The sequence below is a fragment of the Notechis scutatus genome, chromosome 2 (genome assembly GCF_049901735.1).
Source record: "Notechis scutatus isolate UNSWTSFEM ecotype Mainland chromosome 2, rNotScu1.2, whole genome shotgun sequence".
Classification (NCBI taxonomy): Eukaryota; Metazoa; Chordata; class Lepidosauria; order Squamata; family Elapidae; genus Notechis; species Notechis scutatus.
This window is the reverse complement of record NC_142010.1, coordinates 135,335,312-135,361,067: the sequence shown is the minus strand read 5'-3', so window position 1 is coordinate 135,361,067 and position 25,756 is coordinate 135,335,312. Positions and strand designations below refer to the sequence as shown.

General features: G+C 39.9%; 1 protein-coding gene across 1 annotated transcript in view; it reads left to right on the top strand.

Moving 5' to 3' along the window:
* ESYT1 (extended synaptotagmin 1) overlaps positions 1-25,756 on the top strand; it is a 70,152-nt gene that overhangs the window by 25,168 nt on the left and 19,228 nt on the right. Inside the window, exons 2-17 of the mRNA XM_026680049.2 lie at positions 8,099-8,140; positions 8,231-8,365; positions 9,255-9,328; positions 10,895-10,967; positions 11,846-11,935; positions 13,822-13,877; positions 14,257-14,380; positions 14,462-14,638; positions 15,176-15,258; positions 15,544-15,592; positions 16,171-16,260; positions 17,379-17,471; positions 19,820-19,891; positions 20,675-20,761; positions 20,848-20,997; positions 23,182-23,334. Coding sequence (XP_026535834.1) covers positions 8,099-8,140; positions 8,231-8,365; positions 9,255-9,328; positions 10,895-10,967; positions 11,846-11,935; positions 13,822-13,877; positions 14,257-14,380; positions 14,462-14,638; positions 15,176-15,258; positions 15,544-15,592; positions 16,171-16,260; positions 17,379-17,471; positions 19,820-19,891; positions 20,675-20,761; positions 20,848-20,997; positions 23,182-23,334 — 1,548 coding nt within the window. The remainder of the gene's footprint in view (positions 1-8,098; positions 8,141-8,230; positions 8,366-9,254; positions 9,329-10,894; positions 10,968-11,845; positions 11,936-13,821; positions 13,878-14,256; positions 14,381-14,461; positions 14,639-15,175; positions 15,259-15,543; positions 15,593-16,170; positions 16,261-17,378; positions 17,472-19,819; positions 19,892-20,674; positions 20,762-20,847; positions 20,998-23,181; positions 23,335-25,756) is intronic.

The window sequence follows — 25,756 nt, the reverse complement described above, 5'->3', positions numbered from 1 at the left end:
AGTCAAGAAGAAAATAGCACTGTGAATTTCTGTCATTGTAAGGACTCGTTCCTCTGAAAGACTGAATCTCCAATAATTGAATGATTGGCTATATTTTAGATTGGGATATTTCACGTTGTCCTAGTATGGGCAATCTGTTTTAAGGGAGGTTGGAAAGTGATGACTCCTAGACCTTTGGAAAGTATGAGCAATAACTTCTCATGTAGTTATTTTAAAAAAATGCAGGGCCTTGACTTTTTTCCTTCCTTCAAAAAGTAAGATGAGTCTTAATACTCCAGAGTCAAAGAGCCACTTAAGGGTCATTATGAGTGATATTTAAAGTGAGGAGATCAACACAGTGACTCATAAATTCCTAATTTCTGTTAGGTTTCTAACTGGTTTTGCTTTAGAAGTCCTTTCAACACCATACTAAGCCAAAAGTCTTCTGAATTCTACCTTATTACTTATCTGTTGTGGTTGTAATGCTGTAAGCCACCCAGAATCATTGTGAAGTAAGATGGGTAGCAAATACATTTAATAATAAATAAATAAAATTATTCACAGGAAATTTGCTAATCTGCTCTTCTGTTGCTTTGGCTTAGCCTCATCCACTGGCAACAGCATTGATATTAATCAGAAGTTATGAAGGCAGAAACATTTCTTTTATCTCAAAACCGGGAGGCTGGTCACAAGCTAGAATTGAAAACTGCTTTTAAAGATATAATATTCCATCCTTGTCTCCATCCTAATTTCAGTTTTGCTTAAACCAGTGCTCTCCAGAAGTATGGTTTCACATTGCCAGGGAATTCTGGGAGTTGTAATCTTGACCTATTTAGAGAGCACTAATTGTGATCAGAAGGCCAATGCTCACTAGAAGTATATGCTTTCTCCCTCTGGCAAGAGATGCTGGGTATCCTTGGAAGGCAATGCTGGCTTTAGAGTTCTTGCCAGAATTCTCTGAACAAAACTTGAACTTTTTTTTAAAAAAAAACCAGTCTGATGGAAAATTAGTTCCAAACTATTGGGCTGGAATAAAAGGTAAATACTGGCCGTATATCAGCCATATGGTTGCTGAATCTTTGAGGCACGAGCCCTGACTTCCATCCAAGGCCGCATATGAGCAGCATAGGGCATGAGTAAGGGCTAATTTCAAAGAATTTATAATGAATAGGCAACCTAGCCGAGTTGTGGTTTTGCTTTATAATTTTCCCATTCCCTTGAACTCTTGGCTAATTATGTGGAACCCATGAGGAAAAGATTTGACTTGTTGTGGGAAGATAGTAGACAGACCTTAGATTATCCAGGAACAACCACTATTACTACTAGTATTACTTTTATTAATTCTAATACTACTACCTCATCCACAATCCATCTATGTGGCCCCTAATACCAATAATACAACAATACAGAATTCATTTTCAACTGAATGGAATTCATAGGTGAGAACCAGCCTCTCACAAGGTCTGAAGCAAAGAGTACAGAAATCAGCCAGTCTTACAGGTAGTCCTCAACTTATAAGCACAATTGAACCCAAAATTTCTGTTGCTAAGTAAGGCATTTGTTAAGTGAATTTTGTATGATATTACCACCTTTCTTGCCACTGCTGTTAAATGAATCACTGCAGTTGCTAGGTTAATAACACAGTTGCTAAGTAAAACTGGATCCCCATTGACTTTGCTTGTCAGAAGTTCGCAAAAGTTGATCACACTGCAACTGTTATAAATATGAATCAGTTGCTGAGCATTTGAATTTTGATCGTATGACTATGGGGATGCTGCAATTGTTGTAAGTGTGAAAAACGGTCATAAGTAACTTTTTTCAGTGCCATTGTAACTTCAAACCGTCACTAAACAAACTGTTGTAAGTCAAGGACTAATTGTACTAAATCAAGAGACAGATGAAAACCATCTGTTTTTGTGCAAAAGAGAGTGACTTCCATTCACATAGCATATCTGAGTGGAAGAAAGAGCCATAAAATTTGGAAGAATTGTTTCTTAGTGCTTTCATGAGCTTTTCTGCAGTCAGCATATTTGTGTTGTTGAATGCCTGTTTGTGCCAGACATTGTAATATTTCAAAGCAAAAATCTATTTCATCGTTTTTCCCAAGGCTGCTTTTCAGAGTGAGATGGGCAGCATATAAGTTTAATAAATAAGTGAAATCAGGATCCATTTCCTATAAGAAGCTGTTCGATCTTCATAATTAATTCCAAACTCCTATTGTAAAAGTTTCAATGTTCCAATGTTATCTGGGCTTTTAGTCCTTTCATAACAGGGGTGTCAAACTCAAGGCCGAGCAGGCCAGATCTGGCCCACAAGGTGCTTAGATCTGGCCCATGGGGCCGCTATGGAAACAGTGAAGAACTGGCTCGCACATAGCCCTCCTGAGCTCTGTTTTCACTGGCAGAGCACTGCAGGAGGCCGTTGCAGCCGAAAACGGAGCTCGGGAGGGCTTGTGCGGTCCTCGGCATCCTGCCCATGCCCACCAAAACCATGTCCCCCCAGCTCCCCCAAGGTCAAACACAACCCTGATGCATTCCTCAATGAAATCAAGTTTGACATCCGTTTTATAACATTCTAGAATCGACATCTTATTTAGCTTTTTGCTGTTTATTTCAGATTCTTTAAATTCTAAAATTTATGATTGCTTTCTTCTTTTGTACTAGATTGGAGAATGTTCAGGATCCACCTATCATTTTCAAAGCTGTCATTCTGAAGGTCTCTAGTAGGTTAGACGTAATTAATGAGCAATTTCCAAAAGTGGTTAGAAAGTGAGGTTTGTGAATTTACGTCTTTTAGAACAGGAGTCCCCAGCCCCCGGGCCGTGGCCCACAACCGGGCCATGGAAGTGGTGGGCGTGTGTGTGTGTGTGTGTGTGTATGTTCCACCTGCAGCTCATGTAAATGAAGCTGCGCAAATGCACGTGCTTGTCTGCCGCTTGTGCAGAACCATCCCCTCACACCCACCCCCGGCAATCCGCAAAGCCAGAAAGGCTAGGGAACTCTGCTTTAGAAGTCTCTACTGCAGTTGTGAACAAGATGGCTAATCCCATCATCTCCCAGTGTTCAAACCTGTGGAAAACCGCTGCCTATGGTCACCTTGCAAGGAGCAGCTGTCCATCTATGTTTGAGAGATCACCCATCATCTCTTTATCCACAGACCTTCCAAAGAATCTGGTCTTCTGAATAATTTATTTCTGTTTACCCCGAGTTATATTTATTTCAGCTATATATTTATAGTCGTTTATGGCTGATATGGGGAGGTTCCTGCCGCAGTCAGATGAGGCATCCTTGGATCTGTTGGTTGCCATGGTAGTTCAACCACATTAAGTCAGCTGTAGCAAACCAGGTGCAGCAGAGGAATGCTGACACATAAGTGAGTGGGAGCAGATGATGGACATCTGCATTAAAACAACTCTCTGGCCCCAGGGAACTTAGAGCTTGCCGGTGCCATTTCCTAAAACCAAGCTCTCTGCGGATATCAGCTCATCGTCTTTCTTTTCCTTGAGGCACTCTTGATTAAACATTTCAAAAATAAACACAAAGTCATTTTCTCTGGACATAAATATATTAGGATTCTACGTTTTCTTGGCTTGGGTAGTTCTGTAAAACTAAATGTGTGGACCTTAATGATATATTATGCAAATCTAAGGAAACAAATCATGCCACAGTTTGCTTGTCATTTATTTCATAAATAAACTAACTTAATATATGAAGTGCCAGTGTGTGTGTGTGAACAAGTAATCTATGCAGCACAATATATCATCTAGGAAATTACAAAGAACCCGAGAACACAACAATGAATAAAAATGGAGGAAGTTATGCCTCTTTAACAACACCAGTGTTCATCTTAAATTTGCCAACAGGTTACAGGATGACCTTCCATGCTTCTGAAGAATGTTCTAAGTAGATGAGTAGACATGGAACTTCTTGCATTAGATAGTAAAAGGTAAAGGTTTCCCTGTTCTGTCGTGTCTGACTGTAGGACACAGTACTCATCTCCGTTTTTTGGCTGAGGAAGCTTGCATTATCCAAATACATTTTCCATGGTCATGTGGCCAGCATGGCTATATGCCAAAGGGCATGGAACACTGTTACCTTCCCACCGAAGTGGTACCTATTTATCTACTTGCATTTGCACACTTTTGAACTACTAGGTGAACAGGAACTAGAGCGAGGAACGGGAGTTCACCCTACCACCACCACCACCACCCCGTTGCAGTGTTTGGGTCTCAAACTTGAGCTGTCAGCTTTCTGGCTGACAAGCTCAGCATCTTCAACCATTGAGCCATTGCGCCCCTCTGTATTAGATAGTATCCTTGCCCAAATCAAGCAATGCCTTCCACAAGTAAGAATATCATATTATTAAGCATGGAGGTGGCAGTGCCATGACTATGGAATATTTTGTGTAATATTAGGGAGAATATTAGTCTTCTGATTGTCAACTGAACTGAAGCTCAAATAGGTCATTCAACAAGATAACAATTTTAGAAAGTCTAGAATGGGGAGAAAAAAACCAAATTTGATTTGGGTTTGCAAAGTCAATCCATATTTAACTCCCATAGAAGTGTCGTGTCAGAACCAGAAACAAGCAATTCATGCCAGATAAACACCCAAAGATTACTAAATTGTAACTTGTTGCAGTTCTCCATGGAGGAATGGATCAGAATTCCTAAAAAAATAAAAGAATGATCACTAATGACAGGAAGTTTGTGGTTGTAATGATTCCAACTAAAAGTGGTGTCACCATTTCTGAATCTAAGAGAGTGATTATTTTACACTGACACATCTCATGCTACATGATTTTGTTCATGAAATAGATGAAACCAGCCTCAGATATCTGTATTATTTATTAACCCAGACTGCTTTTATCTATCTGTAGGAGTTATATAGATAATAATCGTGTTATCAACCAGAAAGGAAAGAATTTGGAAAATCTGACAGATTTTGAATACTTTTTCCACAAAACTAATACCTATATTGCTTCTTGCTGACTGAATAAGATAGCTTCCAGTTAAACCATTTCTCAAAATGCCCTTTTTTAATCTGCAAAAGTGGAGGGGAAAAAACTTAATTTAATTGGTCTTTTTTTCAGAAGCAAAAGTTAGACAAATATCTATGATTCCTGAGCCTAAAGCATTACACTCATTCCAGGCCCACAATCTTCATTGAGTAATTTCATCTGCTGCCAAGATCTAGTTACTGTAATTATTTAAAACAATCAACTAAATTGACTTGAAAGGAATGACATGGCAAGAGACTTAAGAACAAACTAACTGACGATATAAAATGACAAAAGAATGGGAAAGGTATGTTGTGTTATTATTAATGATAAACTCTCTCCAAGACAAGAATTTCTATTGAGTTCTTTCTCTGCAACCATTTTGAGATTTCTCTAAATGAAACATTTCTTACTTAAGTGTTTCTTCATAGTATCTAATAATTCATAGAACTATTTTAGGCCCTTTTGGGTATAATTTTTCTGATATTATGAAAAGGGGGCAAAAACAGTGCTTGCTTAGTTGCAGAGAGGGAGGTAAATCTGAAAAATACCCCCTCATAGGTAAATACAGAATACACATACAAGTCTTTCTGATACTGATTTAGCCCCAAATCTTATATTTTTGTGTTGCCTCAGAACCACCACAATGTTTTAGTTAAGCTTCAGCAAAAGCTATTTCTTTTCAAGTACTTCAAAGTGGGACATTTTTAACTTGTCCTATGATACTTTAGTTACAACATCCCAAAATAACACATTCATGCTGCTTTGGAAGTGGGTCATAGTGTTCTGTTAAGTTTGAAACACTTTGAATTAGAAGTTATCACCTTTTTAATGCCTTATTTTTGGAGCAAGGTGCAAGGGGAAGGAGAGTACAATTGTGTGCATCTCTACTCAGGAAACTCACTTTCAATGGAATTGACTTTTGAGGGACTGAGAAAGATTGCGGTTCAGATTCTTGCTTTCATAGCTCCTGAGGCTACAGATTTTCAGATCATCAGGGTTATCCTATCTTCCCCATTTACATTCCTAGAAAAACACTGGTGTCATGGGGAGAGAGGTGAGTGCAAAGAGACAAAAACCAAGGCTAGCAATTTATGATGGCAGCACTTAGGTCATATATGAAGTAAAATAAAACTACAATTTAATAAAATAAAACTTCCAATCAAAACTAAAAGCAACTTTCTTAAATAGGAAGATTGAGTTTATTCTTGCATAACTTCTGAAGCATGGCTTTTGTTTTTGAGAGGGATGCTCTTGTTTTTCATTCCGCATTTACTATTTTTAAGTACTTGCTCTAAATGTAGTAGAATCTGGTTTGCAATGGTAGAATGGTAGAAGTGGAATCAATATGGATATAGACTTCTCAATTCCTTTTGCTCATTGATCCACAATTGAGGGAGAGGTTGCATTGAAATTTTTATTTCCAAAGAATTGTCAAAAGAAACAAAAAAATTCCTTTGGTTCTACTGAGTTTACTAGCTATCAGCTTACCATTTATGTGTTGATGAATTTCACTAAAATGTATACGTTTGCAGGCATTCCAAAGACTACTAATTTACTACTAAATGCCCTGTTGTCAAGATACCAAAAAAATCCAGAAATATTTCCAAAGGAAATTGAAGTCAGATATCAGCATCTGATAAATATTTTTCAGATATTCAGTAAGTCGGGTTATTGTACTTTCCAGAAATGAGACTTTACCCCATTTTAATTGTGTTAGAAACCCAATCCACAAAATACATTAAGTGAGCTTTAATCAAACCTCTGTCATGAAGATCTTAGACATAAGTCAAGATTTCAGTAGATATATCTAAACATTTAATAAAATAGATACAAAAATCATTTCAAAACAGTGTTCTGTAACACAGATAGCTGATCTCATGCTATGGTTGGCAGTTCACAACATGTTTATGCTTTTGCTAAAACAAGGAGGCAATACAAAACCATTTTAGGGACAATTTTTAAAAAAGAAAATATTGCAGTTCCCTTCTCTTCTCTACCAAGTTGTTCGCCCCAGTTGCAACTCCCAGTTGGAGACTCCCTTAACCTTGAAGTACCGATTTCTGAGGATTTGATGAATTTATCTTCCTCTCCCAAATCTCTTTTTTGCAGTCATGACACATAACAGCATTGAGACTTTTACCTAATACTGGAAGAGTCCAGTTATTCTGCATAAAGCAGCAAATTATGTTCAATTTACTGTCAATAAGCTTTCTATGGAACGAGAAGGAGGGGCCATGTTTGATGCCTGCATGCTAACATATTAGAAAAGATCAGCTGCTTTTCTCATGTCCTCGGTCATTGCTCCCTTGACACAACATCTCTTGCAGTATCTCCACTTCCCAGCCTTCCCCTATCTCAGCAAACAGTTGAAAGAGCACAATGCAGAAAGAAATTGCTTCACCCAACAGCTGATGCCGTGAACATTGATGACTAAGCAACACTCTTTCTACATTCCAAGGAACTCAACCCCACATTCTTGATCCCATTGGAATGTTGTTACTCATCCTAGGCTTAATTGTATCTGAATGATAACTGTTGCTTTGTTTGGGAGTCTCAAGGACCTGGGTCTTTGCAAAAGTTCTTCTTATCCTAGGGCTGCCAGTCCTTTGCACGTCATCGTTTGAGTTATGTATGTTAAGAAGATCGCGAGTATATGTTGGGTCTAGAGTTTTAGCAGCATAATTTTAGGTGGATTTACTTAGAAGGAAGTCCCACTGAAATCAGTGGAATCTAATCCCAGATAAGCACATTGAGAATTGCAAGCATTAAAGTTTCAGATTAGAACAAGGACTCAGATTAGAACAAAGATTTGTCAAGGACTAGAACAATCAATATTTATAACTTGTAAATACAGTTGGGGAGTTAAAAGGGATGTGCCAATCTACAACTAAATTCTGATACCCTCTTTTTAAAAGTGATGGGAATATTTGGTTCATCCTGCCTCGTTTACCTAAATCTCTCTTCTTCATAATCACTTATGAAAGTTGCCAGTTTGTTTTGGTGACACATCTTAAGGCATAGTGCAGCATCTTTGAATGTGCATGTTTGAGGTTTCCAATGTAGTCAAGGCATGTTCTCTTGACTTGCCTAAATTAATTTCTACTTCTTTTCTTTCTAGGTCAGTTTTCCAGATGTCGAGAAAGCTGAATGGCTCAATAAGGTGAGAAGCAATTGTAGCTCAGTTGTTCCTTCCCTGGTGAGCCATGGTTTTATGAAAATACTTACATGACTGATTTTTGTTCTGTGACAGATTCTGGCCCAGGCTTGGCCCTTCTTTGGCCAATATATGGAGAAGCTTTTGGTGGAAAATATTGCCCCAAATATACGCGCTTCCAACACCCATTTGCAGACCTTCACCTTCAGCAAGATTGACATGGGAGAAAAGGTAATTAATGGTCAGCAGAATAATTGATCAAAACATTGGGTGGAAAGTCAGGCATTATAATTGCTGTGCCCTGATTGTGTCTTGTCTGTTTCCCATTGTCAAGAGTAGTAGACATATCTGCAGAACATTGGAAAAATGAGGAAACCCCTGCAGAAGAAAATATAATCAGAAAAATATTAGACTGTGTGGAAATGGATAGGTTAACATTAAAGATAAAGGACAAAGAAGATACAGAATACTTTTTTAATTTGGGATTTATTTTATCATTGGTTAGATAATAAAGGTAGAAATTAGAAACTGGAAGAATATCATAAGTAAAGAATGTTATTACTGTTATCACTATATACTTGTAAATTGACTCAGACAATACACTGCTTATTAAGCACTTATATATGTTAAAGAAAAATGTATAAATAAAAACTAAAAGAGTAGTAGACATATCACATTAGATTCTTTTTAAGCTGTGTCAGCATCTATCAGCTAAAAATAAACTTTTTGGCATGTGCCAGCAGATTCTATCCCACCTTTCCAATAGTTGCATTCATAAGATATAATAAAACAACATTGTATAAAATAGGAGAGTATTATTCTGAAAAATAGTACAAACCTGAATTTAAAGATGCAGAGGTATTTCAAAGGTAGAGAACTTTGTTGGAGGGCTGTGGACCACACTTAGCTTTTGAGTGGCAGGTTGGGAACTGGTCTCCAGAAAGTAGTAAGAGTTACTCCAAAGAGAGATACACCAATAAAGCCTTTTGAGTTCAATACAAAAAGCAATGAATTGGTTGCCTCCCTACACACTGAAGCATTGCAGGGGCAGCGGGAGTGAAGACTCGTATTTCCAGATCCGTGTTCATTTATTTAGAAGAAATGCTGCTTTTGTTTCTAGCCCCTCAAAGTCATTGGAGTCAAAGTCCACACAGGCATGAACAAGAAGCAAATCTTGCTGGACTTAAACATTAGGTGAGTTGTAAGACTTGCTTTTGCGACTAGCTGTCAACTTTTGCTATTGGAGTGGAAAGAGAAAAATGATTGCCTTTTATGGAATGAATGGGAAATCATGATGATTAACTATATTTTGGCAGCTGGGCACACAGCACCCTCTTTCCTTGAATAAAAACACACCTTAACAGCACATTTTGTCCTGATGGAGAAAAATGAACAGCACTGCGGAGGGAAAAATTAACTCCCAGTTCTGGGACAACGCCCTTCTGGCCTATTCTCTTTCTTCCATTAAGGACAAGCTGACTTGTAGGCCCGGTCTTTTGTCGTATCTTTCTTGTTTGTTTGATTGCTGTGAGCTGCCCAGAATTATTGAAAGTCAGCTGGCATACAAGTTTAATAAATTATTATGGTTGGTTGCAGAGTCAACCAGCTGTGTAGTCTGGATTTGGTATTTTTATCCACCTATTCTTTCCAAGGACCTGGAATAGGCAGGTATTGTTTGATGTTTTTAAAGGTGTCATTATTACCATTGCTGTTGTTGTTCTTACTATTATTATTATTATTATTATTATTATTTAATCTTCCATTCGATTCACAATCTGGGACTGGTAAAAGCTTAACCGTTCAGGTCCTAACCATGGACCTAAGAGCTGTTAAGGTTTTGTTGTTGTTGTTATTGTTATTATTAACAACAACAGATAGTACTATTTCTCTGTGCAACAATTGTATTCCCTTTTGCTACTGGTCATGCTGGATATCTATACAGGTAGTCGTAGCTGAATGAGTAATTGGGACCAGCAATTCCATTGCCCAGCCACGTAGTCAAAAGTGCTACATCAGATGACCGTGCCAACTTAATGACAACAGTGGTAGCAGTCTCCATTGCTGTGGTTAGACAAATCCCGCACAGTCACGTTGTCCCTCAGGCCTGTGATTACCATTTGTGACCTCCTGCTGGCTTTCCAATAGATTTTGCTTGTGGGAACCTGGCAGTGAAGGTTGCAAATTGAGATCGTGTGAGCACAGGAGGCTATGGTATTGTAATTGCAGGTTGGTTGCCAAGCACCAAAATCACAATTGTGTGACTACTGGGACATTACAATGGCTACAAATACAAGGTACCATCGTAGCGTTGCCCCCACTCATTCAACACCATCCTAACTTCATAGTATAGTATGCAAACTATGTTCAGGTGTAGTTATTGTGTGTGGGGGGGGGGGGATAAAAGTAGGAAAGCACTGATAGCAGCAGCCTCTGAAAAAAGCTGCTCAGGTGGACAGAGTTGAAGGAGATACCATTCTCTAGAGCAGTGGTTTTCAAATATTTTGGCTCCAGCAACCCATTTACATTCTAAAAATTATTGGAGGTACCACAAAGAGCTTTGGGTATGAGGGTTATATCTTATCAATTTTAGAAATCAGAATTAAGAATTTTAAACTATTTAGTTGACTTCTCAAACCCCCTGAAAGGACCCTCCAGACATCATTAGGCCACACTTTGAGAATCACAGCTCTTGCTCTTTTGGAGCCTTGCTCCTTCGGTTCCCGTATTGCTATTTTTCTTGATCTTTTCCTTCTGTGACAGCTACGTGGGTGATGTCCAGATTGACGTGGAAGTAAAGAAGTTTTTCTGCAAGGCAGGAGTGAAAGGCATGCAGGTAAAGTAGACTGAGATCTAAATCCTGGTCAAAATTAGCCTTTCCCCCAGGGAATTAGGAAAGATTGAGCACCAGATTGAGAAAGGCAAATCTGCAAACCTTACAGTATCTTATTTCTGGTTTTTTAAGATTAAAATAAATAGCATTCCTTCTCCGAATTTGATGTTCTCTAGAGGTTGTATAAAACATCACTAATTCCTGCCCAGGCTGATCTTGGGCAGTAGATATTTCTGAATTAGTTCTCAGTGATGGCATGTATATTTCTGAAAATAGTTTCCTCGCAGAATTCTGCCATTTGCAGAATGATGCAGGAGACTTTTTACTTTGGCAACACACTCTGTTATTACCAGCAATCCCACCTTGCCTTTCTTCCTCTTGGATTTTTTTTTTTTAAAAAAAAACATCTCTGCCCATCTGGTGTCTTTTCACAAATCTTTGAAAGGCAGCCAACCAATTCTGGGCATTCCAGAAGGGATTCCTCAGCTGCGTTGAACTCAGTTTAGAACAGTGTTTCCCCACCTCAGCTACTTTTAAGGTATGTGAACTTCTGCCTCCAGAATTTCCCAGCCAATCCTGAGAGTTGAAGTCCACCCCTCTGAGATTGAGAAACAGTGATTTAGAGAGTGAGCGTAAAAGTGAAGCCAAATAATTTTGAGCACTGGGAGGCAAAAAGCACTGGTGATATCTCACCAATGCCATTTGCTTCAGTTTCCCACCATTGTTGAAAGGAGGTTCAAAACTTGACCTACCCTGTGACATTGTGCCCCCTCCTGTTTGTGAAAGTGAACTGAGCCTTTGTTGATATGGAAGGACTATCATCCTATGCTTGCTCCAGAACCCAGAAATTGGGAATCTCATGCTTCTCATTTCCCCTATAGCTACATGGCATGTTGCGGGTCATTCTGGAACCCCTCATTGGAGACGTCCCAATCGTAGGAGCTCTTACCCTGTTTTTCATTCGTCGGCCAGTAAGTATTCTGGCATATTCCTGGTGCTTTCCAAAACTTCCAGCAAATTGTGGATGTTATTGTTTCACACCCATCTTCAAATTGGTGACATTGGGCAGCTCACGCAGCTAAAGCAGACACAAAAACAATAAACAAAATACAAATTACAAACAACAAAAGATATAAAATTATTAAAAGCAATTAAAACCATCAAGCAACTTACAATCCGTACATCACACTCCATACAAGTATCTTGCAGATTCAACACATTGCTAGATCCCCAAGCACAATGACAAGTATATATTTCCAGATCCTTCCACAAAGGCAGTTGCGTTGAGGCCAATCTAATCTCCACCTGATGATATTCCAAAAGGCACATGCTAACTATAAAGAACAAAGAAAAAGAATAAACAAAATTATTTTAAAAAGGAAGCTCTAAACAAGAAACAAAAACATTCAGGGCATATATTCATGCATTACTAATCTATATTAATACGTTATTGATTCATCAGTTCTTGGTAACATCAATTTTGCAGTCCACTGTATAGTTGGAGCCATCTGTTTGTCTTTACAATGCTGAACAATACATTGTTTAGTTGTAAGTAAAGTATAGCAAGTCTATTTTCTTTGTCCAAATGTCAACTCCCTTATGATTGGAGTAAACTTCAAAAGAATATCGACATCTGAAAATGTTGACTCTCAAAGTTGAATTAATACAGAACATCTTTTCCCAAGTGAACAGTGTTACACTCTGTAGAAACATACAATAAAATAAAGCATTAGTGTCATTGCATCTCCAAAACCTTTTACTGAGGCCTTCTCTATATAGAAGCAATTTCTGAAATACTATTTTGTGTTGAAAAACTCATGACCTGTTGGGTCATCCTTTTAGAGATATCCCCTTATCAAATTCCCTTAATGTCTTGAAAAATGATACAATTTCGAATGCGCTGCCTTCACTGGAAAAGTCGGGATACTTTCAGAGATGCATCTGCCTTGAAAATAGCATCAGCACAGGATATGTTTGATGACATTTGATATTATGTCATAAACTGTTTTATGACAATGTTTATGTTATATTTTACTATTTTATAAAATTCACCAATTTTCAATTTCTTGGGAATCATGGGTCCCAGATTTTAGACACACTCTGTAGGTTATCTCATTTGACATAACTTGGGTTCAAAAATTGTTGCCCTATGATGCACTGTTTTGCTGAGTTAAAGGTTACAGGAATGAAAACTTTATATCCCAGTAGATACACACACACACACACACACACACACACACACACAAATGACTGTTATAAAAAGTTTTAAAAATGTATTTAAGAAGCAAAATAAACAAAAAGGAATTTTAAAAACATTATAAAAAGGAAGGGCATCCAGAGTGCCAAATATGGTTCATATCTAGTGTCTCGGTGATAATGCCAATTTCTCCCCCCCAAAAAAAAAAAAATCTTCCTACCTTGGTCAATTACCCATTTGACTGATAGTCATCTGTTACTGATTCCTCTGTTTGTCAGTACCCTACAAAAGTAAGTTTAACAAAGGACAGTGTATTTTGAGTATTAAAAATAATCTGATGCTTTTTTTATGGACTCTTGACTGTACCCATTCAAATGCCATTGATTCAAGTGTTGTGGGATCAAGCAATGCTTGTGCATAAATAAAGCCATTTGTAGAAGCTGTAGGTTTACATGTAGTAGAGCTTCCTGAAAAAACAAATACTGGAAAGTTATGTGTATTTTATTAAATTCTATCATGAGAGAATCTCTCAAATAATCTGCCACAATATACAGCATTATGAAGAGATCTTTGCAATACCTTCAATTTCAATTATTTCATCGCTGTCAACTCTCTACAGTAGATTTACTACTAACTTCTACATTGCACATTTTTTTCCAGGCTCTGGACATTAATTGGACAGGAATGACCAATCTATTGGACATCCCTGGACTGAGGTAAATTTATGGTGGCCATAACTTGCTGAAAAGTTATAAGAGAATCACAAGAAGGAAATGAACATAACTGTTCTGGAAAGATCTAGGGGTGTATCGGCCAAAACTGCTTGGGAAGGCATCTTTTGTAAACCCAGGTTGCAGCTGGTGTGGAGCTAAATTTGTAAGAGGCAAGAGTAGCAAGGTAGGAAGATTTTACAGGCTGAAGGAAAAACTTAAAAAGGAAGAAAATTGAGTTTATTGAAGGAGAACATTCTGAAAGCAGAAAGGCATTGAGAAATATTGGAGGAGCTTATGTTTGCATGAGGTAACTTGTTGAGAGAGCATGATTAGCAGATTATTAAGAAATAGCATGACCAGCAGGATCCGTTTTCCTCAACAGCTCACTGTCTGACACAATGATCATGGACTCCATTGCCTCTTTCTTGGTTCTCCCCAACCGCTTGCTCATCCCATTGATCCCTGATCTCCATGAAGCAGCTGAACTCCGTTGCCCAGTCCCCAGGGTAAGGCAAAATTACTGGTGAGATGAATGTTACTGCTTGGTGAGTTAGAGTTGTAGACATGATCTACTTCCTCCCTTCCAGGGCATTGTCCGTGTATATCTAATGGAAGCTAAGAACGTGCAGTCCAAGGATAAGTACATTAAAGGGATGATTGAGGGCAAGTCAGATCCATATGCCATTGTGCGAGTTGGAACTCAGGTTTTCACCAGCAAAGTCATTGATGAAGACCTCAATCCCAAGTGGAATGAAATGTATGAGGTAATTATCTGCCAGATGAAGAGGTAATTTAAATATAAATGTTTCGGGATGCTACACGTCATTTCTAATCTCCCTTCTTACCTTAGCTTTTCCATTTTATGCAATGCAACTATCATTGCTTTCCTTTCTCTGTTGGAAGTAGCACTCCTATGGCCTACACTAGGGGTCTGCAACCAGTGGTTCTGGAGCCACATGTGGCTCTTTTGGCTCTCTGCTGCGGCTCCCTGTCGGCTGATCCCACCACTGGCTGGCCCTTCCCCTCCCCATCACTCCTCATCTGGCCTGAGAAAGTAAGGGTGATGGCAGGGGATGGAGACTCACTCCATATTCCAGAGCAGGAGGTGACTGGGTGGAAGTGAGTGATGTTGAGTTGGCCACACCCTCCCAGTCACACCAGTTGTTAAATTATTGGCTCCCAGTGTTTTCTTTTCTTTGGGAAATGGGTCCAAATGGCTCTTTGAGTGTTTAAGGTTGCAGACCCCTGGCCTACACCATTAGTGGTATCTGCTCTGACTGCCCACCTCACTGTCCCTACAGTTCATTGTACACGAGGTGCCAGGGCAGGAACTGGAGGTGGAGCTGTTTGACAAAGACCCCGATCAGGATGACTTCTTAGGCAGGTGAGAAGCTGGGGCTTTTGGTTTCAAGTCAAGCAGGAAATTGAGACCTGGTTGAATGAGTGATGGTGGGCTGGAAACTGGAACTTCACTGCTGGAGATGATTGGGACAGTATTGAAAAAAAAATAGAAATAATTAAAAATCCTGGCTAAAAATCGGCAGCTTCAACCCCAGCTCAAGAAGTTAAATATACGAGGTCTGCATAAATCTGACTGCATCTTGGATTATTCCTTAAAATCCTAGAATTGGTGGATATGCCTTTATCAGCATCTTCTTTCTTTTCTCAGGATGAAGCTGGACTTTGGGGAGGTGTTCAGGGCTCGTGTGTTAGAGGAGGTGAGCACTGAGGAGGGAAGATGGCTGATTCATACCTAGAACCAACCATAGAGTGGTTAAACCCAACTGCAAGGGTGCAGTCAGGAATAGACAATCTTCAGCTAAATTAAAACAAGGGGGACCATAAAGGCTCTTGGGAGTGGGGCAGAGAATAGGATGGTAGAGAGATTTTAAAAGTGTCATAGAACCTTTGTAACAGTGTGTCTGTATAACAACTTGCATACCTTACAAAAGCAAAAGGGTACAGTTTGAGGGTCCAGAACTATAAACAGCCACAAAACCCTCTTCTAATGTTGCTACCAATTTGTAATTTTAATAGGAGGAAACTCATAACTAAAGAGGGGGTATATTCCAATTAACTGAATTGATTTCATTTAAAGCAAAATTAGCTTTTGTCTTTGCCCCATCTATAGAGTGTAACTGTACTACATCACCCAAGATCAGAATTTGGTTTTCAGCCCCACCCCTCAAAAAATTATGCACCCTGCATTATAGGAATAAATCTCTGTTGTTTAATATTAAGAGCTTTCCTATCCATAAAGAATTTCTAATTTCCTTTCTGTTTGCTTTCCTAACAGTGGTTCCCACTACAAGATGGGGGCCAGGCTCGTGTGCATTTACGTCTGGAATGGCATACACTCATGTCAGATGTTTCCAAGTTGGATCAGGTGAGTGCAAACATTTAGAGAAGAAACATACTGCTTAGGGGTGTCTCTAGAGGTGGCAGCATCTGAGTTGTTCCTCTTCATAAAAATAAGAAGAGTATGCCAAGCTATTGCTTACCCTGATGGACAAAGGACTCCAGAGTCTTGGTTTTTCCTATCTAATTACTTGAATTTCATTTTACTTGGAGAAGCCAAAGATTGGTGAGTCCCAAAACTTTAAATTAGACTTTTAGAGGAACCTTTCTTAGAGAAATATACACATTATGAGAACTAGATAGGATTCTGGGTTAAATTTGGACCATGAGTTGTAAATTGACATATATTTTTATTATTTCCACAAGGCAAGCAGGGTTCTGTGGTTTGGAAGGCATGGAAAACTAACTAGGGGGTTGGGGGAATAATCTCCAAAGAATGCTTTGATATAAACTGATGTGAAGATAAGCATAACTTTAGAAGAAAGTTTAAAATGAAAAATGGCTTGTAAACATTTTCTCTTGTTAAGATGATATTGAGAGCCACAATTGGGTCTCTCTGGTGAGATGGGTGATATACTATAGGACAAGAGTGTCAAACTCACAGCCTGTGGCCCAATGCATCATGCGCTAGCCATGGCCACATCCAGTTTAGCAAAGGGGGAAGTCACAGTAAGTCATGTGATGATGTCGTGACAACACGAGTTTGATATTCCTGCTATAGGATATACCCTGTTTCTCCAACAATACGGCCTCCCCAATAGGAAGTCCCAGCATGTTTTATAGGCATGAAATGAAATTAAGCCCCTCCCCAAATTAAGGCCTATATTAAAACATGCGAAATAATGGGGGATGGTGGGGGCTTGCTGTTAGGAAGTACTTTGTTGCACACCCGGATATGGTGCTGCCTGCGTTGACCCCGATGAGTGCCCTGTCAACGCTGAGGTCAACATCCAAGCTGTCGCTGCCTGCCTGCCCGAAGATGCAAAGGGGAGAATTAAGTCACCCGAAAAGACAGCCTAGCCATTTTTGGGGGCTCAAAAAAAAATAAGACCGGCCTTATTATATGAGAAACACAGTAGATATATGCTAGATGTTGTGTAAAAATTGCTACTTAATGCTGATTTATTTCTTATATGCTGTTTGAAGGTTCTTCAGTGGAACAAAACTATCTCCTCAAAGCCAGATCCTCCGTCAGCAGCCATCTTGGTGATATATTTAGAGAGAGCACAAGACTTACCAGTGAGTAGTCACAAGATAGCATCTCCTTCACAATAGGTTCTTTTATTTCACCAAAAGTCACTTTTTAATATGAAATGGGGCGGAGCTTGGATGTGAGTTTGAAGTGGATAAGTTTGTCCTATCCCAAAATTGGAAACTCTGGTAATTGTAACAATGGGGAAAGCATGGGCAGTATGATGGGGCAAAGCAGCCACAAGCAAATGTCTTTTTTAAAAAAAGCCATTTATTTACACATGAAATTCATACATTGCCTCCCTCTTGTTGGACTCTAGGTAGTTTGCAACTATTTATAATAAAAATATGATCATAATCATCCTGTTGTGACCAGAAGCTCTATTTTAGACACAGTGTTCTTCTTTCTGTGTACATGTTTTCTTTGTTTATATTATAACTGATACGTGGAAATCAGTAGTTCAGGTACATAAAATAAATACAAGAGATAAACTTGTAAAAGATGTTAAAGAGCTCGTTGCAATGCAACTTGCACAATTCAGCTTTGTACAGAAAAAATTCTGCCATGTTGCCTAAGTTTGATCACCTTAAAAAATTTAAAGGCTGTTTCACCTGTGCATCAGTTAGTGTAGGTAGACAAAATTAACTTCAGGGTTGATCAGCTTATTAAGGTATCCAAGATTGTGTTGAGTTGCTTCTTAAATTAAAATTCTATAAGTGAAAAATGTTGAGCTTTTTTCTTAGGTATGTTGACCTAAAATTCTGACAGACTATGTTTCTGAACACATATCCTACTGAAAAATGTGGAGCTTTTTTCTTAGGTATGTTGACCTAAAATTCTGACAGACTATGTTTCTGAACACATATCCTACTTCCGGTAACTATATTCTTCATGACAACTTTTACCTCATCTCTAGTCTACTGCAGAAGCAGTTTACCTTCATCTTTAGCTGTTCTGGTTTTAAAGTTATATAAGCCTTTCACATATGCATTCTGTGACATAAAGCCTACTCACCTACTGTGTTTCCCTGAAAATAAGCCCAAGCCTGATTTTTTTGTGTAAGCCCTACCCAAAAAATAAGCCCTAGTTAAGCCAGGGAGCGTGGCCAACAACTACTGCCTCTAAATTGTTCAACAATACTCTAAGATTCCTCCCAAGTCTTGTTTTAAGACTGGAGGAATCTACATGAAAGAAGCTGTGAGGAATGGCACATCACAGATTGGGCATCAAAAGTGTCTGTGCTGATAGTAATCTCCTACTTTAGCCTGTAGCATGGAATGCTATGAGATACAGATCTAAAATCCCTAAAGGCTCTTAGATTAATCCATCAGAATAGAGTTGGAAGGGACCTTGGATGTCTTTAAGCAGGAGTCTAACCTCCTACTTAAGCAGGAAACCCTATACCAGTGGTGGCTAACTTTTTCGGCTCCGGTGCCGAAAATTGCGCTCGCGTGCCTGCATGCCAGCACCCAGAAGGCAATGCGTGCTGTCCCCCCACGCCCCCTGCGCATGCGCGCGCGATCTCCTCACACACTCTGTGTGTCTGCACATGCGCGTGCATCTCCCGCACCCCCCTGGTGCATGTGCACCAGATACCAAACAATCAGCTGTCGGGCGGCACTGCGCATAAGCAATGAGGCTCTTCCGGGTGACCTCTTGCATGTCGGCAGAAGTAGCTCTGTGTGCCACTTCTGGCATGCGTGCCATAGGTTCGCCAACACGGCCCTAGACCATTTCAGATAGGTGGCTACCCAGTCTTTTCTTAAAAACCTCCAGAAATGAAGCATTTATAATTTCTGGAGGCAAGCTGTTCCATGGGTTAATTGTCCTCACTGTTAAGAAGTTTCTCCTTAATTCCAGGTTGCTTCTCTCTTTGATTTGTTTCCAACCATTGTTTCTTGTCTTGCCCTCCAGTGCTTTGGAAAATAATTTGATCCCCTCTTCTCTGTAGCAGCCCCTCAAATACTGGAGTACTGCTATCATGTAACCCCTTGTTCCTTTTTTTCTCTGGACTGGCCATACCCAATTTCTGCAATTGTTCTTCATGTTTTTGTCTCCATACCCTTAATCATCTTAATTGGTCTTTGCACATTTCCCAAAGTCTCAACATCTTTGTTGTTAATGTGATGACCAAAACTGGATGCTGTATTCCAGATGTGGTCTTACTAAGGGTTTATAAAGCGGTTACTAATACTTCACGTGATTTTTGTTTTTATGCCTGTTTATACAACCAAGAATTGTATTTTAACATTTTTAGGCTTCTATTCCTCCCAGCTTAGTGCCATCTGCAAATTTGATGAGTTTCCCTTCTATTCCCTCATCAAAGCCATCTAAGATTCTCCACTATGTCCTTCCCAGATGAATGCTATCATTTATCTCCTCTTATTTTACCCAGCTGAAAAAATCTAGTAAGGAGCCTAATCCTATGGTTCAGCTATCAATTCAGGATGTCACAAGGGAGAGCCGGGTAAGAATGTTTTTTTTTTTTCTAATTGCCTTCCATTTGTAGCCATTTGGTGTACTGCACGTGGAAATACTGGTAGCACATTGTGGATTTATAAGGTGAAAGGCATCTTGTCCCATTTCTTCCGAATTGTAACATCCCATCGAAACGGCGCCTAGGTGGAAAGGCTGGTTGTAACTTTTATCACCCATTTGGGTATCCGAATTCAGAACGGTAGCAGCTCGCTTGGAGGGCTTTAGACAAGTTTGAATTTTAGCAATGAGATTTGGGTGCCAGGTTGCTCACTCCTCTGCTTCAGGTTGTGACAGTAAAGCAAGCCAAAGAGGATGAATGAGAGCTTAGAAACTAAATCTTGTGAACATTGACAGAACTGGCAGTATTTGGCTTTGAGAAGAGTGAGGAAGGAAGGATATGATAATGCTGTTCAAAGGCCGGAAATTATGTCATACAGAATAAGATCAAGACCTCCTCTTAAATTGTAGAATGCAGGACATCAAACAAGAGTCTGAATTACATATAGGCAGATGCCAGTTGAATATTAGAAAAAAAATGCTGTTTGCCAGAAGATCTACCTTAATTTCCCAGAGAAGTCTGTCCTATCAGTCAAAACAATGCTGTTTCTAACTATACCTAGAGAGGGCAGTAATACTCCACTGTCATTTTTCACCGTGCTACATTGTAATTTTCTTTTTTCTTTTTCCTTCCTTCCTTCCTTCCTTCCTTCCTTCCTTCCTTCCTTCCTTCCTTCCTTCCTTCCTTCCTTCCTTTCTTCCTTTGCCCTGCTAGGTTATCTATAACACTGTCTCCCCTGTCTGGGATGATGCCTTCCGCTTTTTCCTGCAAGACCCGAATGTTGAGGACATTGATATACAGGTAAGGTTCCTATTCTCTTTTCAAACCCATCCAGTCACTTTCAGCACAAACAGCAGCTGCAGAAATTCTTCTTTTTGACCCCATAGGTCAAGGATGACAACCGTCAGACCACTCTGGGCTCCATCACAATCCACTTGTCCCGCCTTTTAAATGCTGATAATCTGACCCTGGACCAGTGGTTCCAGCTGGAAAATTCTGGACCCAACAGCCGTATCTACATGAAACTCATTATGCGGGTAAAGAAAGCTTTGGGTTGAGGTTGGGTTAGAACTTGGGAAATGTTACAGAAGTTTCCCTTTCATCATCAGTTCTAGCTCTTTGTAAAAATGCAGTACATACACCAATTTGTGAAATCCACAAAGCATTTTATTTCAAAAAGGAGTTGGAAAAAAATGGAGAGAGCCATTGCTTCTATTCTGTTGCTGTTTTGAGTGGGAATCTCTCTCTTTTTTTTTTGTTTAGCAATAGCAATAGCTCTTACATTTATATACCGCTTCACAGTGCTTTACAGCCCTCACTAAGCGGTTTACAGAATCAGCATATTGCCCCAACAATCTGGGTCCTCATTTTACCCACCTCAGAAGGATGGAAGGCTGAGTCAATCTTGAGCCTGGTGAGATTCAAACTGCCAAATTGCAGGCAGCCGGCAGGCAGCAGAAGTAGCCTGTAGTACTGCACTCTAACCACTGCGCCATTGTTTGTTTTGTTCTTCCCTGATTCCAATGCTTTGTCATCAAGTTTTCTTTCCCCAACATGCTACAGTGAATGAGTTCTTATGGATATTTGAAACGACGACACATTAACCCCCCACCCCCCGTCGCTGAGATATTTTTTTTTTACTTCTCTCTGAGCAACATCAGGGGCCAGCAGAGAGTGTTGGGAAGAGATTCTCCTCTAAAGGTGTGAGAAATACGATTTGCAGAGATTAAAATGAACCTTCTAGCTGATTCTTAAAGCCTGGCTTTATGTGATATGGAAGAGCTAGGCCCAAATCCTCTTGTGGCTTTATCTACTGAGCATATATTTTTGTTCTTATTGTCCCCTTCACATTAGCTCAAACATCTCTGCCAGCTGCAGAGCGAGGAAACTATGCAGATGAAATGACCTTTCTCCTTGTGTAGTAAGAACAGTTTTGTTTTGGGGGGAAGATAGGGAAAATTGTGGCAATTCTTTGGAGAATCTCATCCTTCTGGTAGCACAGGAATCTTTCCCAATCACAGCTGCTTTGAAGAAAAGAAAGAAGTTTGGGAAGATCTGTCATAAATTTCTTGCATAATAATTTTTGTGGCCTTGTTCTAAGTATAAAGGGGGATCCATGCCTTGTACTGCTAGTTAAGCTTAAATACAGGTAGTCCTTGACTTAAACAGTTCATTTAGTGATTGGTCGAAGTTACAATAGCGCTAAAAAAAAGTGACTTATGGCCATTTTTCACACTTATGACCATTGCAGCATCCCCATGGTCAAGTGATTTACATTCTCAACAACTGACTCACATTTTTGATGGTTGCAGTGTCTTGGAGTCACTTGATCCCCTTTTGCGACCGTCTGACAAGCAATGTCAATGGGAAAACCAGATTCCAACCCTGTTACTAATTTGACAAATGTAGTGATTCACTTAACACCTGAGGCAAGAAAGGTCATAAAATGGGGCAAAACTCATTTAACAAATTTCTCAGCACCATAAATTTTGGGCTCAATTGTTGTAAGTTAAGAACAACCTATACTGCATTCCACAGGAATGGGCAGTATATCTAGCTATATAAGCAACCCCAGTGTTATACTTCAACATCCGATCTGACTTGATGTTTTGGTCCAACACCATCAATGACAAGTCCAAGGTTGGGCCTGGTAAGAAATGGAGTCATTTACACAAATCTGGAAGTCAGAGGCTAAATAAGATCTATTGATAGATTTATAACATTAGTTCTACAGATCAGACTTTGGTGATAAAGAGCTGGATACAAGGTCCTTAGGATTTCTCAAATGTTTAGCAGATTTGTCACTTTAGTCATGAGCTAGAATCCTGCATTGAAGATCTTTGAATATCTCTTATGTATGTCTGGAAACAAACTCCTATTTGTCTTAGTCCAGGTTTGTCTAGCTCCATGGTTCACTCGGCTGTGAGAGGCAAGAATGTCTCTTCACTAAAGGTTTCAAGCAAGGCCTGGAACTGCATTTTTCAGAACTATTTGTATTTATTTCTAATATGCATTCCTATACTAATCAGTGGCTTGGATTTGATTGTTAAAATGACTTCTTCTCATTCTATAATTTGATGTGCCCAAGTTTGGAATAGGAAGCTATAGCTAATGAGAGACAGATACTGCAACCTCATTATTGTGTTGAGGGCCAGCAGTTCCTCGGCTTCTCTTTGCCTGGGTGCGTATCCTGATTTTTCCATGGCATATAATTTCTTCAGGTATTATATCTGGATACCCCTGAAGTCTGTTTCAATACCAGACCACGCCCCCCAGGAAATCTGAATGTCACAGAAAGTCCCCATCTTGGTAGCAGTGTCGATGTGCCTTCTCGGCCCACCAAGGCCAGTCCAGATGCTACTTTTGGCACTGAGGTAAGATAAGACTACACGTTCTCCCTACCCAACCTTAATAGTCAGTCATGCCTTTTGGTAAGAGTGGGGATTTTCTAAGTGATCCCCAACCTTTTTGGCACCAGGGACTGGTTTTGTGGAAGGCAATGTTTCCATGGACCAGGCTGGGGAGGTTGGTTTCACTCACTCACCCACCACTCACCTCCCAACTGTGTGGCCTGGTTCCTAAGAGGCCACGGATCAGTAACGGTTCATGGCCTGGAGGTTGGGGACCCCTGTGTTCTAAGATGTCACTTCAAACTCAGAGGAAGACCAGATTTGGCATTCTTTATGGATGTTAATGGTCTAAACATATGTAACTTGGCGATTAAGATCAGACAGACATTGAGGAACAAGCAAATCTTCAACCTGTCAAAATGACATTTCATCTCACTTTTTAAAAAGGAGAGCATGAAATTCCCTCCTTAAGTCTTGCTATTTTTACAGAAAATGTGGACAAAGCTTTAATCATCGTAAGTTCAATTATGCTATTTATGTTGTGACCCCCTCAAAGCCTCTTCTTAACTGATCCCAAAATAACCTAACCCCAGCTGCCATGAAAACATAAATAGTTCTGCTGCTAGTAAAAATAAGAACATAAGCTTCTTGTAGTCATTTGGCTGGCACTGTGTGATCCAGCTAAAAGTCTTCTAGTCTGGCTTCCTGTTTCCTATAGTGACCAGCCAGAACTCTCCAAGAAGCCCTGAAAATAACAGCTCTCCCCAACATGGCTGCTCTCTAAACTTGTGGGCTTCAGTTCCCAGAATTCCCTTGCCAGCTTGGTTATTGCTAAGAATCCTGAGGGTTGAAGTCCGCATACCTGGAACGGCTCAGTCACATATGCAGACTGGCTATCTGTCCCTGAATATGAAAGACAATGGAGAAAGTAACTGTGCTTTGCAGTTGTCTTTTGATAGTTATGGTAGCACAAATAAGCACCCTTGTTTGTTTGTTTGTTTAACTGTGATATTAAATGAATAAATACTGTCTATCAAATTAAATTAATATTTAGATATATCAATATTTATTCACAATATGTGAATATGAGTATAAATGAAACTTAAGGTTTATATATATCAATATTTATTTATAATAGGTATTAATGAAATTATTCTAATCAAAAGTCACTTAGACCAGTGGTCCCCAACCTTTTTTGTACCAGGGACCGGTTTCAAGCAGAAAATTTTTTCAAGGACCGGGCGGCAGGGGGGCGGCGGGGGGGAGAAGAAAGGAGGCTTCGCTCTCTCGCTGCTCCACCATCCAAGGAAGAAACTGCTTCAAAGAAGCGGGGGCTTTCCTGTCGCCGCAGCTATTCCGGCGCCCGTTTCACCCCCACTCCCACCGCCCACCAGCCAGCGCGCTCGCTTCAATCCACAGTGTCCCGTTCTGCCTGCCTGCCTGCCTGCCTTAGTTTCTGGTTGTTTGGGAGCAGCTTCGGCTGAGAATAATAACTATTCGCCTCTTTTACTCAGCTGAAGCTGTTCCGATTCAACCATTAACGAAGGCAGGCAGGCAGGCAGAACGGAGCACTGCAGGCGGGCGGACGGGGTGGGGGTGGGGAGAAACAGCGCTTCAGGGAAGCTGCGGCGACAGAAGCCCCCGCTTCTTTGAAGCAGTTTCTTCCTGTGCTGGTGGAGGAGCGAGAGAGCGACTGAGAGAGCTGACCCAGAGAGGACAGGCTTCGGTTGCTTCCTCCCCCCCCTTCTTTCATTTGTGTCCTTGATCCCGATCCCAGCAGCATTCACCGAAGGTGAAGAAAGCCGCCATTTTTAAAAAAAAAATCTTTGCGGCCCGGTAGAGAGTGCTCCACGGCCCGGTACCGGTCCGCGGCCCGGTGGTTGAGGACCCCTGACTTAGACAGTCACCTCACTGTCTAAGTGACTGAGAAGTATGCTAGTAAAAATCCAGCTAAAAATCCATACAAAAATAAACAAAGTTTAAAAGGCAGAGAGAGTATGTGGCCTCTAGCCACCATCCAAGTTGTGTCTCACTCTTAGATCCCCATGCTAATTGACAGGCACAAGTCTCAACTGTTTTTTTGGAAAGTGAATTTATTAATCAAGACCATTTTTAGAAAGGTGAAACAAATAAATAAAAGGAAACAATGTGCATAGTAGTAATTGTTTACTGCAATAGAACTTCAAAATCTGTTTGAAAGTAGATTTTTAGTTGTAGATTGGAAGTTTTTTGCTGGTCATCTGCAGCAAGTAGTTTACTTGATATTTAATCCAGGATAAAGTCTGTAGCCTTAGAAGGCTAAAAAATCTGAAACTTGTGTCATGCCTAATACCATCCTTCTATGTTTTCCACATAACAAATAGTGGTTTCAACCTATAATACATTTGTAATCAGAGAAACAGATTTGAGGGGTGGAGAAGAGATAGACGGATGGGCTCAGTTCTCA